The sequence below is a fragment of the Marmota monax genome, unplaced genomic scaffold, assembly GCF_021218885.2.
Source record: "Marmota monax isolate L192 unplaced genomic scaffold, Marmota_monax_Labrador192_F-V1.1 WCK01_AAM20220418_F8-fsc00079, whole genome shotgun sequence".
Taxonomy (NCBI): Eukaryota; Metazoa; Chordata; class Mammalia; order Rodentia; family Sciuridae; genus Marmota; species Marmota monax.
In genome coordinates, this window is record NW_026694099.1 from 1,031,598 (window position 1) to 1,046,710 (window position 15,113).

At 51.2% G+C, this 15,113-nt stretch overlaps 2 protein-coding genes across 2 annotated transcripts; both read left to right on the forward strand.

Moving 5' to 3' along the window:
* Positions 1–345: 345 nt before the first annotated feature.
* Positions 346–5,903, forward strand: Lrp10 (LDL receptor related protein 10). Its single transcript, XM_046465106.2, has 7 exons — positions 346–479; positions 879–923; positions 1,403–1,538; positions 2,931–3,121; positions 3,240–4,257; positions 4,585–4,714; positions 4,834–5,903. The coding sequence occupies exons 1-7, from the start codon at positions 446–448 to the stop codon at positions 5,419–5,421; spliced, it is 2,142 nt and encodes a 713-aa protein (XP_046321062.1). The 5' UTR covers positions 346–445; the 3' UTR covers positions 5,422–5,903.
* A 4,467-nt stretch (positions 5,904–10,370) lies between these two features.
* Positions 10,371–15,113, forward strand: Rem2 (RRAD and GEM like GTPase 2). Its single transcript, XM_046465107.2, has 5 exons — positions 10,371–10,564; positions 11,838–12,179; positions 12,415–12,488; positions 13,366–13,573; positions 14,052–15,113. Exons 1-5 carry the CDS (start codon positions 10,462–10,464, stop codon positions 14,345–14,347), a joined length of 1,023 nt encoding a protein of 340 aa, XP_046321063.1. The 5' UTR covers positions 10,371–10,461; the 3' UTR covers positions 14,348–15,113.

The window sequence follows — 15,113 nt, forward strand, 5'->3', positions numbered from 1 at the left end:
GGGGAAGTTGAGCCGCGCCCGGCCAGCCCTGGAGTCTGACAGTCCCCAAAGTTTGGACCGAAGAGGAAGTGGCCTCCAGCCCCGGCAGGTGGCGGCCAGGCCTGGAGAGGGGCATTCGCGGCCTGCGGGCCGGCTCTAGGCGAGGGCGCGCGCCAACACCGGCAGAGCCGAGTCCCAGCCTTCGATTGCCGGCCCCGAGCAAGGACGCGCGGCGGCGGCCGGAGAAAACAACTCCAAAGTTGGCGAGAGGCACCGCCCCTACTTCAGGGCGGCTGGCGCCTCCCCGCCCCCAGCCCTGGCATCCGGAGCACAGGTCGAGCCAGGGCCATGGAGCCCCCGCGGGGCTGCTGCACTGGGGAGCCGGGACGCCCGCAGCACCGCCGCCTCTCCACTGGGTAGACGACAGAAGCTCCAGGACTCTTCCTGCTCCTCGGGACGGCCCAGGATGCTGCCGGCTGTCCTCTTCCCCCTTCTCCTTGGTAAGAACCGAGACGAGCTAAGCGCGCGACACCCCGCCCGAGCTGGGACTGGGCTCTAACTCCCTCCTAGGCGATCACTCAACCGGACCTTCCTGCCCGTACCACCAGCCCCCACCGCAGCCAGCGCTGCCGGCCCCAACCTCTGGAAAGTCCCCATAGGCTGCATTCAGCCTTCGTCCTCTCTCTAGCTTCCCCAGATCACCCTATCAACCCCACAGGCACTGCTGGACGACCTGCCTTTGAGGTCACTCGTGGCAGCCTCCCCTGAGCTCCACTACCCATTCTCATGAACCCCGGAAGCCCAGAAGTCCCAGACCAGCTTCGTTTCCTCCTTGAGTTGTTCAGGTGAAAAAAACTTAGAGCGACTCACAGCCCTGCCCTTTCTCGCTTTCCCTGTAGGAGGCGCTCTGGCGCATCCAGACCTGAACATTTTCCCAAGTCCTGGTGAGTAGATGGAGCCCCGGGCTCCGCGGGTTTGGCGATGAAAGGGAACCCTAGACAATGACTCTCTTCTCTGAATTCCATGAGAACTGCCATAGTTTTACAGTGGAGTTCATCAATCTTTTATTTTACATATGGGAAAACTGACACCCAGTGTGGGCCCTCACCTGGCAGTTGTTATGTACCTTTTCAGATGGAATGTCTCTGCTTGCTCTAACTCAAAGAGTCCTCCTCAAAATAGAGAAATATTACCTACTCCTCCTCCCTCACCCAGTGACTGGTGCAAAGCAGAGCTCAATATTGTGGTGTTAATATTTAAATCGGGAGGAGTGGAGAGAGGGAGAGAGGGGCCAGTGGACTATTATCAGGGGCAGTGGGCTCTGCTCCATCTTGAAGAGCCCAGGCCCTTGGAGGTCATAAGCCTGGATAGGAGTGGGATGTTAAGGGGCTCTATATCAGTGTCTCCACCTTTTTCCCTCCAGCTTGTGAGAACCCTCCTGCACTGCTCTTGGAAGTGCAAGGCACCTTACAGAGGCCCCTGGGCTGGGACAGGCGCAGCTCCCCTGCCAACTGCACCTGGCTCATCCTGGGTAGCAAGGAGCAGACGGTAACAGTCAGGTGAGAAGCAAGGAAAGATCCCATTCCTCTCCCCTGCCCCTTCCCGCTCCACTGTGGAAAAGAATCTTCAGAGATCACTTGTTTGTGGACTTATCATCCTTGCCAACAGAAGAGTAGAATTTTATTTTGCCTAGTTTACCCTAAAACATTGACTTGTTCCAGCCTGTCATGGTAACAGTGGGTTGCAGTGGACATCTAGCTTAAGTCCTGAACATCTCCTAAGGACCGTGGTTACTATAAATGGTCCTGGACTCAGGCAGGACTGTTCTGAAAAGTCCTTCAAAGCATTGCACATCCCTGTCTGGAATTAAAAAAACTACTCCCTAGCCGATGTGATGGTACATGCCCCTAATCTCACCAACTTGGGAGGCTGAGACAGGAGGATCACAACAAGTTCAAGGTCAGCTTGGCAAATATTAGCAAGATCCTGTCTCAAAATAAAAAGAGGGGCTGGGGTTATGGCTCAGAGGTAGAGCGCTCACCTAGCATGCGTGAGGCACTAAGTTCGATCCTCAGCACCTCATAAAATAAAAAATAAAGTTATTGTGTCCACCTATAACTAAAAAATAAATATTTAAAAAATAAAATAAAAAGGGCTTGGAATGTAGCTCAGTGATACAGCACCCCTGGGTTCAATCCCCAGTACTATAAACAATAGCAACCTACTACTTAATCAGCTTAGAACCTTCCTTAACTTCCTCAGATCTGTTTTTGTGGGGTTTTTTAAAGTGCTTGGGATTGAATTCAGCACCTGACACATGTTAGGCAAGTACTCTTCCACTGAGCTACAATCTAGCACCCTTCCATATCTGTTAAACATTCCATCTCCCTAGGCTTCTCTGACCTTGGGTCATGGCATGGGGGCCCATTTTAAGTACCTGACTGTTTGTCTTATATGGTTCACTTGCTATGAATTTTCTCAGAAAAGGGTAGGCAAAGGGGGAAAGCAATCTGTGGAGAGGCTGTTTTGGCAGAGGGATCCGTATGCTATGAGAATCTCAGGTCTCACCTTCCTAGTACTGGGGTGTTGGTGAGTTCTATTTAATTGAACTGTATAGTAATTGTCAGTTATTGCCCACACAATACTTGGGTGACATGCTGCAACAACTCAAAAGCAATAAACCTATTTTTCACTTAATTTCTGAACACAGGTCAGATTTTTTCCAGATGGCTCTAGGATATATTTCATGGTATCATTGTGTCACTGGTCTCTGTTAGGACTATGCCCATTGATGAGATTAACTGCAAAAGAATTTGGCTGAGCTTTCATTTGAATCATGGATGAGCAGGTGTTTGTGCTTCTTGGGCTAGAAGGGCCTGGTGGCACTGGAGGAGGAGGAAGCCAGCATCAATCAAGAACATTTTATGTACTGCTTTTCTCTACCCCTGTAGGTTCCAGAAGCTGCACCTGGCCTGTGGCTCAGAACGTGTAATCCTGAGCTCCCCTCTCCAGCCACTGATCTCCCTATGTGAGGCACCTTCTAGCCCTCTTCAGCTGCCAGGGGGCAATGTCACCATCACTTACAGCTATGCTGGGGCCAGAGCACCCATGGGCCAGGGGTTCCTGCTCTCTTACAGCCAAGGTAGGCTGGACGGAGAAGTCTGAAGGGCTGTTAGAGAGGGCAGTACAAGCACAAATAAAGAGAGAAAGATCCTGAGGGCTCTGGTGTTTCACAGTCCCTCTCCATGATGCCTCTGCAGATTGGCTGATGTGCCTGCAGGAAGAATTCCAGTGCCTGAACCACCGCTGCGTACCTGCTGCCCAGCGCTGTGATGGAGTTGATGCCTGTGGTGATGGCTCTGATGAGGCAGGCTGCAGTTCAGACCCATTTCCTAGCCTGACCCCAGGCCCCACCCTCACCCTGCCCTGCAATCTCACCTTAGAGGACTTCTATGGGGTCTTCTCCTCCCCTGGCTATTCACACCTGGCCTCAGTCTCTCATCCCCAGTCTTGCCTGTGGCTGCTGGACCCCCATGATGGCCGGCGGCTAGCAGTGCGCTTCACAGCCCTGGACTTGGGTTATGGAGATGCAGTGCATGTGTATGATGGTGCTGGGCCCCCAGAGACCCCTCGGCTACTACGCAGTCTCACTCACTTTAGTAATGGCAAAGCTGTCACTGTGGAGACACTGTCTGGTCAGGCTGTTGTTGCTTATCACACAGTTGCTTGGAGCAATGGTCGGGGCTTCAATGCTACCTACCATGTGCAGGGCTACTGCTTGCCTTGGGACCGACCATGTGGGTTAGGCTCAGGCCTGGGGGCTGGTGAAAACCTAGGTGAGCGCTGCTATAGTGAGGCCCAGCGCTGCGATGGCTCATGGGACTGTGCCGATGGTACAGATGAGGAAGACTGTCCTGGTTGCCCACCTGGACATTTCCCCTGCGGGGCTGCTGGCACCCCTGGTGCCACAGCCTGCTACCTGCCTGCTGATCGCTGCAACTACCAGACATTCTGTGCTGATGGGGCAGATGAGAGACGCTGCCGGCACTGCCAGCCTGGCAACTTCCGATGCCGAGACGAGAAGTGTGTGTATGAGACATGGGTATGCGACGGGCAGCCAGACTGTGCTGATGGCAGCGATGAGTGGGACTGCTCCTATGCCCTACCCCGCAAGGTCATCACAGCTGCAGTCATTGGCAGTCTAGTGTGCGGCCTGCTGCTGGTCATTGCCCTGGGATGCACCTGCAGGCTGTATGCCATTCGCACACAGGAGTACAGGTCAGTGGGAATGGGACTGGCAATAGAAGAGTGAGCACTCTTTACAGATGAAGAGACAGGACCTGTGCAGCTACAGGAGACCATGAGGGTGCCCGCCTTGGGAATGAGTTTCCTGTGACCAGCTTGTTGCTTAACGCTTGAAAGTCAGGTCTAGATTATTTATGAAAGAAGTCTCAAGGAAGGAAGGGATATAAGATGACCTGAGGAAAGCTATAGCATACCTCCAGCTGTCCTGACCTGAGGGTGAAGGGAAGAGGCCAATCCAAGCTGGAGCAGGCCACCCTGGCTGGGAACCACCAGTGATTGACTAGCCCTCCTTCCTTCCAGCATCTTTGCCCCCCTCTCCCGAATGGAGGCTGAGATTGTGCAACAACAGGCACCTCCCTCCTACGGGCAGCTCATTGCTCAGGGTGCCATCCCGCCTGTAGAAGACTTCCCTACAGAGAACCCTAATGATGTAAGTCATCCCCAACTCAAGCACCTCCTTGTTCCAACCAGCTGTGGCCTCATTACTGCTCCCTCCTGCATTCAGCCACTTGGCCCTCTGACTCTGATATCTGCCTCTTCTCCTTGCAGAACTCAGTGCTGGGCAATCTGCGTTCTCTGCTTCAGATTTTGCGCCAGGATATGACTCCAGGAAGTGCCTCAGGTGGTCGCCGCCGCCAGCGGGGCCGCTCAGTGCGTCGTCTGGTTCGCAGGCTCCGCCGCTGGGGACTGCTTCCCCGAACCAACCCCTCATCTCGGGCCTCTGAGACCAGACCCCAGGTCACACCTCCTGTTGCTTCTCTTGAGGCCCTGGATGGCAGCCCAGGTGCAGCCCATGAGGGTGGAGCAGTGGGTGGGCAGGACGGGGAGCAAGCCCCACCACTGCCTGTCAAGTCCCCCCTCCCATCTGCCAGCACATCTCCAGCCCTCCCTTCTGTCCCTGAGACCCAGGGGCCACTGCCCTCAGTCCCTCTGGAGCCATCAGTGTTGTCTGGAGTAGTGCATGCCCTGCGAGGCCGCCTCTTGCCCAGCCTGTGGCCCCAAGGACCAACCTGGACTCCACCTGGACCCCACACAACGGTCCTGGCCCCAGAGGATGAGGATGATGTGTTGTTGATGCCACTAGCTGAGCCAGCGGTCTGGGTGGTAGAGACAGAGGATGAACCACTGCTTGCCTGAGGGGATCTGGCTCCTCTGGGGGGTGGGGGTCTAGTCACAGTGGCATACCCTTTTAGAGAGTGGCTTAGCTTCCCCACTGACCACTGTAGCTACTGGAAAGTTAGGTGTCCCTCAGTCAGGGAGAGGGCTCACTGAGAGCTTCCTCTACACAGCCAGAGACCACAGTTCCTTTCCCACCATCGTTTCCCTATCCTACCACTATCCAGTTGAATGTTTTTAAAAAGCAAAGTTCTTAAAGGGACATAGGCCTGGACACTCCATCCTTGCCAAACCCCAACCCTAAAGTGGCCTTAAACACGAGTGACAATTGACTGGAGACCCTCTAGCCCCAAGGGGAGGATTTAGATAGGGCCTGAGGTTTTGCCAGTCTCCATCCCTATAGAGCCTAGCTCACAAAAAGAATGCAACAAATGTTTTTGTCCCACACCTACAGCATTGCCCAAGAAATCAAGGTAAAAAAATAAAGGAATCATAAATTTTAACATTTTGTAAATCAGCTCTGAGCCTGGCCTCTCTCCCCATCTTGGTTTATGCTCCCTCTTGTTGCTCCTCTCTCTGAAGGTATTTGTTAGCCCTTTGCATGTTGCCCTCTTCCTATCCATCTTTCAGCCACCCCACCCTTGATTTTTATGTCCCTTGAAAGGTAAGAAAATTCAAGGAAGCAGGGTGCAGTGGTGCATGCCTATAATCTCAGCAGCTCGGGAGGCTGAGGCAGGAGGATGGCGATTTCAAAGCCATCCTCAGCAAAAGCGAGGTGCTAAGCAACTCAGTGAGATCCTGTCTCTAAATAAAATACAAAATAGGACTGGGGATGTGACTCAGTGGTTAAGAGCCCGCGAGTTCAATCCCTGGTACCAAAAGGAAAAAAAAAATTGAAGGAACCCTAAGGACCACCCTTCTTCACCTCTGCTCATTGCCTGGGGCCAGCCTTATAGTGACATAGGGTTGAGCATCAAATTTCTTTACTCACCCCTGGTTGGAAATCAGGGAGCCAGCTGGGCCCTACAGCTAGAAAGGTTCCCAGTTATGGAGTACTCTCAGAGCACAGATGTCACACAGGAACAATCTATCCCTGGTAGAACATAGGAGCTGTGTGACTCCTGCCCTCTACCCTCCCATCCCCATCAGGCACTTAACAGCCTGTCCTACACCAAAGAGATGAGCTCTCAGTGCAGCTTCCTCAAAACAGGGACCAAAGCTGGGTGCCATACTGCACACCTGCAATCCCAATGCCTTGCTAAAGCAGGAGGATACTAAGTTCAAGGCCAGCCTCAGCAACTTAGTGAAGCCCTCAGCAATTTAGCAAGATTCTGTCTCAAAAATGAAAAAGGGCTGAAGATGTGGCTCTGTTATAATGTACCCTAGGTTAAATCCCTGGTATTCCCCCCACACAAACAAAAAAGCAGGGAATGATTAGTCATAGGGAAAATCACAACCATTCAGCCTATGGAAGGGCTGGCATCACCAGGGCTGAATCCAAGAGGATGGGTTCTGCCAACAGTTGGGAGAGAGCTGTGAATTCTAGGGCAGGATAAACAACAACAAAACATGATGGCTAGACACTGGACTTCCTGAAAAGAGATAACTGAGCATAATAAGCAATGGTCAGAGCCAAAGAGCTGGAGAGGGATATCTCCTGAGAAATGGAGGCCTGCCTCTGGTGAGAAGGTGACAAGTTGTTGAAGAGTTTAATAAGAAAATCTTGGAGGGCTGGAGTTGTGGCTCAGCATAGAGCACTCGCATGGCACGTGTGAGGCCCTGGGTTCGATATTCAGCACCACATATAGATAAATAAAATAAACATATTGTGTACAACTAAAAAATAAATAGTAAAGAAAAAAAAGAAAATCTTGGGACATAGGATATAGAAGGAGCCTGTGGGAGTGAGACCTCAGGTGCAAAGCTGAGATGGTCCCCAGGGGAATGGGCCCCTTACTTCCCTGGTGGAAGGGCCCTGTTGATTATACCCTGTCAACATCCTCACAGTCAGTAGTAATTACAAAATTTCCCTCCTAGTAAGCAAGAGGAAGTGGCAGAGGGGGTGTGGACCCATGTGCAGTTCTGGGACCCTAGTAATTTGGCCCAGGAAAAACCTGAGCTCCTTCCACTCCACTTCCTCTCCAGAGTGTGTGGAAGGACCTCCAGGAAACCTGGCTCCTGCTTATGATTCTCCCTTGGGCCCTCCCAGTACAAACTGGATCCACCCAATGTCTCAGTGAAAAATGCAGTAGGAATGGTAATTTCCCCTTCCCTACTTCTTCACCTCCTCTTTGCATTCTCCCTTGCTGTTCTCTTCCTCCTTAGCCACCTTAAAAATCTGCAACCTGATATCTTCATCTCTTGACTTTTTCCAGACCTTTTTCTCTCTTAGGGGTATTTGCAGTTTTAAAGTAGACAAAGGTTAGGTTGAGGATCACAAGTTCAAATCCAGCCTCAGCAAAAGCAAGATTCTAAGCAACTCAGTGAGACCCTGTCTTTAAATAAAAAATACAAAATAGGTCTGGGGATGTGGCTCAATGGTCGAGTGCCCCTGAGTTCAATTCCTGGTATGCCACTCCCCCCAAAAAAATTTAAAAATAAATAAAGTGGACAAAGATTTAAAGTAAAAGCACCTCTTGTGGTGGTAGAATGCTTCAGAATGTTGGAGGGAGGGCCAAGCCTTAGGGCAAGAGTTCCCTAGGGAGGCCTTTGTTTATGGAAGTTTCTCTAGGATCTGTGTGTGCCTTACTGGATGAGGGGCAGGTGGTTCAAAGTAAAAAGCAGGCTGCTCCTTTGGCCCAAAGCTGAACTGGGGGAGGCAGAATTCAAAGTAGAGAATTGTTGCTGGGCTCTGCAGCCCCTGACTCACCCTTATCTAGTACAGAAAGGAATCCAACCACTCGAGAGGGTTTTCCAGATTCATAGAGATCACTACTTTACAATTTAAAACAAAACATAACTCATTTTGGAAGAAAATCATCCTAAAATGTTCCGCTCATCTTCAGAAGACCTGCAATATAAAAATTTTCTGAATAGCCGAGAATCATCCATGAAATCTGATGACTTCTTTGCAGCAGTGTCTTCATAAGCTGTAACTATTGTGGGGGACACTCTTTGACTATATATCAAATGACCTTAGACTTTTTTTTTTTTTTGGCAGCACTAAAGACTAAACCCAGGGGTGCCCTACCACCGAGCTTTTTTCTTTTGAGACAGGTCTCATTAAGTTGCCAAGGTGGGCCTTGAACTTGTGATCCTTTGCCTCAGCCCCCTGAATTACAGGTGTACACTACCATGCCTGGCCCTTAGACTCCTTTTTAATGCTTCTGGATGCTTTAAAAGTTTTTCTCCTGAGGTTGCCTCATTCTACCAGACTATTAGAGGGCACTTGCTACTCTAAATATGATTCTAATCTATTCTTTTGGGGGTTACTGGGACTTGAACCTGGGATACTTTACCACTGAGCCATATCACAGCCCTTTTTATTTTTGCTGAGGCTGGCCTTGAACTTGTGATCCTCCTGCCTCAGTCTCTTGAGTTACTAGGATTACAGGCATGTGCCACCACACCTGGCAGTTCTAATCTACTACAGGAACACACATGGACACATTAAAAGTGTGAATAAAATAAGGACAAGCAGACTGTTGGTGAGGACTGAAGAGTCTAATTAGTAAAATGTACAAATATATTAGAAGCTGAGGAGTATTCCCTGCTTCCTTTAGATCCTGTTCTCCAGACAAGTGAAGTGTCACTGCACTTCATTCCCAAGAATGTTATTTGCCTCTTCTATTGGAGAAGTCCTCCGAGGATGACAAAATGGATTGTTCCCAATAATAGAAGAGAGTTGGAATTTTTAAGACAAGGAAAGCAGCATAGCATAGAAATGAAAAAAATAGTCTTTGGCCTTGGAAAGCTCTGGGTGGAATCCCAGTCACCCCTGCATTATTACTTTGGGGACAGGCCACCCACCTACCATTATGAGTCTTCAGGTCAGGAAGAGGAAGGGAGATAATGCAAAACTATCTCTAGCATAGCATCTGGCAAATAGAGGGTGAAGTTGGGGAGAGGAAATCAGAAGGTGTATTTGGGTTCTTGAGAGTGTCCAGAAGAAAGGGGACAAGAGTCGAAACCTGAAGGGAAAAGAAGCTGGGCACAAAAGGGACAGTAAGGAGCTGCCTACATAGGTAGACACCATTCATTCTGGTATCTTTTTTTACCTGCTCTGATTAACACTGGCTGGGTGGGCCTGGTTGGGAGAGAGATGAGGTAAAGGAAGAAGCCTCTACAATGGTTTGCACCTACCTGAAACTAGTGACAAAAAAAGAAGAAGAAGAAGAAGAGGAAGAAGAAGAAGAAGAAGAAGAAGCTGCCCAAACAAAGCAGCTTTTCTTACAGATCCCCCATCTGCCTAAGGCCACACTTGGAAATGGGTACTTTTATGGCTCTCAGCCCAGAAGAGGCAGAGTGGAAGAGGAGACAGTGGTGGGGTGGATGGCCCACTGCCCCTGCATCTCTTTTGGTATATTTTTCTTTTGTCTTTCAGATCAGCTTATTGTCTTTTTGCCTCTCATCCTTCTTTTCAACCACTGAGCACCCATTCTGGGGCTACATGCTGGGATAGGGGGCTGGAAACAGACACAAATGATACATAGTTTTCATTCTGACACTTGGAGAAAAAGACCTTTCCTACCCTGGGAATCTGCCTCCTGCCATTCTCAGCTCCCTTGCCCACGGGACCTGCCCCCACCCCACCTCTCTGAATCTCCATCTCATCCGCCCCTCTGACTTTGTTCTTTCACGCCTTAACCAGGCTCATGGTGAGTATGCTCCCAGAGGGAAGTGACACAAAGAAAAGGGAGGGGGGCAGAAGGAGGGAATCCCGCTGACATCACTGCTCATTAGCATATGTGACCTCATCAGGGGGCGGGACAATTTCCCCAGGTGTCTAGGGGGAGGACTTGTGGGGGGGGGGTGGTATTTAAAGGGAAAAGCTGACAGTGCTGCTGAGTGAGGGAGCGGGTGCTGCAAGCTGCTGGGCTGCATTTGCACGCACACACGCGCATGTACACGGACCCCGATACCGACATGGACATGGATACAGAAAACACAGCACTTTGTCCCTCCGACAGCTGCCAGGCCTCCCCATCAGGGACACCTACACCAGGTGAGGGCTAACGTAGCAGGTGCCGGCTGCAACCACGGGGGTGGGAGCTGAAGCTTTGGTGGTCAGAACTAGAGGTTCAATCAGCAAGAGGGGAAAGGCAAGTCAGGAAGTAATGAAGACCCTTGTTCATATAAGGGCTGGGCTAGGGTGGAGGAGGAGAAAAGCTGCCCAAATGCCCCCTCCCCCATCACTCCCAGGGCTTTGGGGTTTTGCTTGAGAAAGCAATATGTGGTGCTCAGGTCAGCCTCATTCCCTATAGTCTGGGACAGACTGGGGGCAAGGGTGAAAGGGAAGGGGAAGCCCACAAGCCTGGGAATCACGGGCAGGGGGCTACCATGGGGACCTGTTGTAAGGGTTTCTTCTGGCTCCTAAAGGACCTGGCTGTCAGCCAAGTATTGATCCTGGGCTATTTCCAGCCTTTCTCCATCCCCCTTTGTTATGTCTGTTGTTCCTCCTCCAGTTACCCTGACCCATGCATTGTCACCCTCCCTCTCACTCATACTCTCTCTCTCCCCACCTCTACCTCTCCATGAACGCAGTATTCTCTCCCACTCACAGGGACAACCAGGGATGCAGGATTCTCGCACACAGCCATGCACTGGGGGATGCTCACCTACAGGGCACGGGAAGAAGCAGCGCGCGCGCACACACACACACACACACACACACACCCACAGAGACCACACAAGGAAGAAGTCTCACACACACACACACACACGTCCACAACCCAAACACACATCACCTCACAGAGCCCTTGAAACAGACTCCCTACAAAGTTTTTGACTCTGCTTATATCTACTCCCCAGAATCTTCAGCAGCTTCAGTTTCTCATACCTTCTGCCCTCCTCAGTGTGGGCATTACCAGTGCAGGAAGAAGTAGGATTACCAGTAGGAGGCAGGCCCCTTAATGGAAGGATGGACAGCCTCCTCCAGCCCCCCTGGGCCAGAGGTCAAGTCTGGGAATATGCCTATGTCAGTTTGAAGTGTGAGTGGGTATGTGACCTGCACACAGGTACCTCTCCTGTATGGGGTAATTTTGAGCAGATGTAGCTAGGACTACAATGGGGAAGTCATCACGTCACATCCTTGAAGGCTTACCAGTCCAAGCTTCTAGGAGACTTTAGTGTAAAAGGTTGAGCCAAAGATTCTGTTGTTTAGGGTCATGGTCATCAACTGGGTGTGGCTGGCCTCCAAAGCTGAAGCAGCTTGGGTTAGCTCTCTGCAGATGTCTGGACATATACCATTCATGGCTTCCTTTTCTTTGCCTATCCAGAAACAGATGCCACACTTCTGAAGAAGCCAGAGAAACTGTTGGCAGGGTTGGACCAGAGTGGGCCACCCCCTGTCCCTGGGGTCCCCAGACGAAGAGGCAGTATGCCTGTGCCTTACAAGCACCAGCTATGTAGGGCACAGGCTGTAGATGAACTTGACTGGCCGCCTCAGGCCTCATCTTCTGGTTCCTCTGACTCCTTGGGCTCAGGAGAGGCAGCCCCTGCCCAAAAGGATGGCATCTTCAAGGTCATGCTAGTAGGGGAGAGTGGCGTAGGCAAAAGCACCCTTGCAGGCACTTTCGGTGGTCTCCAGGGAGACAGTGCTCATGAGCCGGAGAATGCAGGTATTTGGGAGAGCACGTGGTGGTGGAGGGGACCCTGGGGCCCTATTGAGGGATGAAAGTGCTCATGGCATAAGCAGCCCCTGAAGAATTAAACCTAAGAGAAACTTCTCCGGTGCTTTCTGTGGCAGACTCCCTGGCAGGGGTTCCCTGCTGCTGGGATCTGAGGTGTTTATGGTTACCAGTTTTCACAAGTGTTGGGGAACCTCCTAATGGGTTTTATTCTATTTCCCAACAGAGGACACCTATGAGAGACGAATTATGGTGGATAAGGAGGAAGTAACTTTAGTTGTTTATGACATCTGGGAACAGGTGAGGATTAAGATGTGGCTGAACACAGGTGAAGTTGGGAGAAAACTGAGGAAGGGCAGTCTGGCTGAAGGCTGGTGGGACTGCAGACCCTGGTGTAAATGTGTACAATTCATTTGTACTATCTCAGACAACAAGGTCCACACCAATGTGTATACCAGGCCCCTGGCCATAAGAGCTACTACTTTTCCAGGATCTTCTGAGGAAAGTTAAGCAATGGCACACCTGTAATTCCAGGGACTCAGGAGGCTGAGACAGGAGGATTGTGTTTAAATCCACCTTCAGCAAAAGCAAGGTGCTAAGCAACTCAGTGAGACCCTGTCTCTAAATAAAATATACAAAAAGGCTGGGCTTGTGGCTCCCTAGGTTCAAAAAAAAAAAAAAAAAAGGACATTAAATTTAGGATCTGAATTTGACAAACTGTAGCTTCAAGCCAGGCTAGACAACCCAGAAGTTGATTCCATCCATAAATTTTCCAGCCTAAAAGAGTCTGATATGACAGGACAAGTGCTCAGGGTGCTGGAGTATCAAAAAGGGAAAAAAGGCAGGGTGGGGGTACTCAATGTTTGAACATAAGGTTATTAGGTAGAAATGAGAGGCCAAATAACATAAATTTAAATAGCATTTGTTTCTGAATCAAGAGCTTAAGCATAAGAATGTAGAAAGGCTACCCTGGTCTAGGATCCTCCAATTTCCCCTAAACAGGGGTCACATTACTAACCTCAAACACACTCTGGGAATGATGTCATTAACTAGCTCAGCTGTCCTAAGCAGGTGGTTTCTCTCACACAGTGGGATTCCTCATCTTTGAGATGTAGGTGCTCGACTGGGTCAACTCTGTCTTCAGCCCTAACTCTCTACCAATCTCTGACGTCTCCAGGGAGATGCTGGGGGGTGGCTGCGGGACCACTGCCTTCAGACGGGGGACGCCTTTCTCATCGTCTTCTCAGTCACGGATAGACGAAGCTTCTCCAAAGTTCCAGAGACCTTACTTCGGCTCCGAGCTGGGAGGCCCCATCACGACCTACCTGTCATCCTGGTTGGAAACAAGAGTGACCTGGCCCGCTCCAGGGAGGTATCACTGGAGGGTGTGTATTCTGAACCGATTCTATACTTGCCATTTCAGGGGACAGCTCTAGCTTCTGTATCACCTCTTCTCCCTGAGGCCTTTTTTTTTTTTTAAGTTGTAGGTGGACACAATATCTTTATTATTTTTATGTGATGCTGAGGATCGAACCCAGTGCCTCACACGTGCGAGGGCAGGTGCAGCCCTCCCGGAGGCCTTTCTAAAACCTTCACAGGCCCACGAATTCACCAGCAGTTAGCTCCAGGTTAAGGACAGAGCCCCAATATTCCTCTTCTAGGGCCCTAAGAATCCCTTCTGTTCTTCAATCGCCTTAGCCTCTCCAAGGCCCCTCGGCCCCTCCCTCGCACCTCCACGGTCCCACCCTAGGATCCCAGCCTAGTTTTCGAGTTGTGTTGCAATTCATAGTCCCAAACCCTTTCCACTGCAAACTCTGGGCCCAGGGCGGCCCAGCGGGTGCCTAAGCCGACTCCTTCCCACAGAGGGGCGCCACCTGGCCGGAACGCTGAGCTGCAAGCACATCGAGACGTCGGCAGCGCTTCACCATAACACGCGGGAGCTCTTCGAGGGCGCCGTACGCCAGATCCGGCTGCGGAGGGGCCACGGTCGCACAGGAGGCCGGCGGCACGAGTCGGGCAGCCCTGAAGGCCCCGCGCCGTCTGCGCGCCGCGAGAGCCTCACCAAGAAGGCCAAGCGCTTCCTGGCCAACCTAGTGCCGCGCAACGCTAAGTTCTTCAAGCAGCGGTCCAGGTCATGTCACGACCTTTCTGTGCTCTGAGCCAAGGTCTCCACAGCCGCTGCGGTCGCCATGGCCACGGCGCCCTCCGCTCGCCCCCTCGCCCCGCCCCCGTCCGGCTTCCTTTGTGGAAGCCGTCTAGGAAACCAAAAATTCCCAGGATGCCCTGGTGTGACCACGGGGGAAGGGCCGGTGGGCGTCATCTCCACCCAGCTGCAGGTACCGTGCGTTCGCGGGGCAGCTCGCCTTCTAGCGCCGGACGCAGACCACGAGCCGAAGGACTCTCCCGCTACGGCCGCGGGCGGGGCGGGTTTGGGAGGGTCAAGAAAGAAAACAGTCCTGCAAGGTATTTTGCTTTTATTAAGTCGCGCGTGGCCACCTCTTCTGTAGAGATTCTAGACAAGAGAACTGGAAAAGTGTTTTGTAGACTCCTAGACGGAGTTGGACCTCCTTTGTATGCTGAACATGCTTCACCTTTAAGAGTCTTAAAGACTGGAAGAGGCCCTTTTCTAGAGACTTCCGAAAAAATGTTCTGGCTTTTATCTGCCATACTGGTGCACATTGCCCTTAAGAAGTTCTTAAAGGCAAGGGCCTGGAAGTGCTATTCTCGATAGTTGATTCGGTGATTTACCATTGCCACCGAGGCACTTCACCTTTAAGATTCTTAAAGGTAAAGTGTGGACAGATTTTCTTCTGCCTTCAGATCCCGGAATGAAAAAGCTGTGGCAACCCCTTTGGCCAGCCTGGCCGAGGAGGCACTAGAAAAAGGCCACCCTTTCCCTTTTCAATAAAGGAATTTTGTATTGCA

What these genes read in the sequence shown, in the direction of transcription:
- Lrp10 (XM_046465106.2), top strand. Translation starts at nt 446, where the DNA reads ATGCTGCCGGCTGTCCTCTTCCCCCTTCTCCTTG. An exon ending in GAACATTTTCCCAAGTCCTG is followed by an intron (nt 924 to 1,402) that starts GTGAGTAGATGG and finishes TTTTCCCTCCAG; the next exon opens with CTTGTGAGAACCCTCCTGCA. An exon ending in GAGCAGACGGTAACAGTCAG is followed by an intron (nt 1,539 to 2,930) that starts GTGAGAAGCAAG and finishes CTACCCCTGTAG; the next exon opens with GTTCCAGAAGCTGCACCTGG.
- Rem2 (XM_046465107.2), top strand. Translation starts at nt 10,462, where the DNA reads ATGTACACGGACCCCGATACCGACATGGACATGGATACAGAAAACACA. An exon ending in ATCAGGGACACCTACACCAG is followed by an intron (nt 10,565 to 11,837) that starts GTGAGGGCTAAC and finishes TTGCCTATCCAG; the next exon opens with AAACAGATGCCACACTTCTG. An exon ending in TCATGAGCCGGAGAATGCAG is followed by an intron (nt 12,180 to 12,414) that starts GTATTTGGGAGA and finishes ATTTCCCAACAG; the next exon opens with AGGACACCTATGAGAGACGA.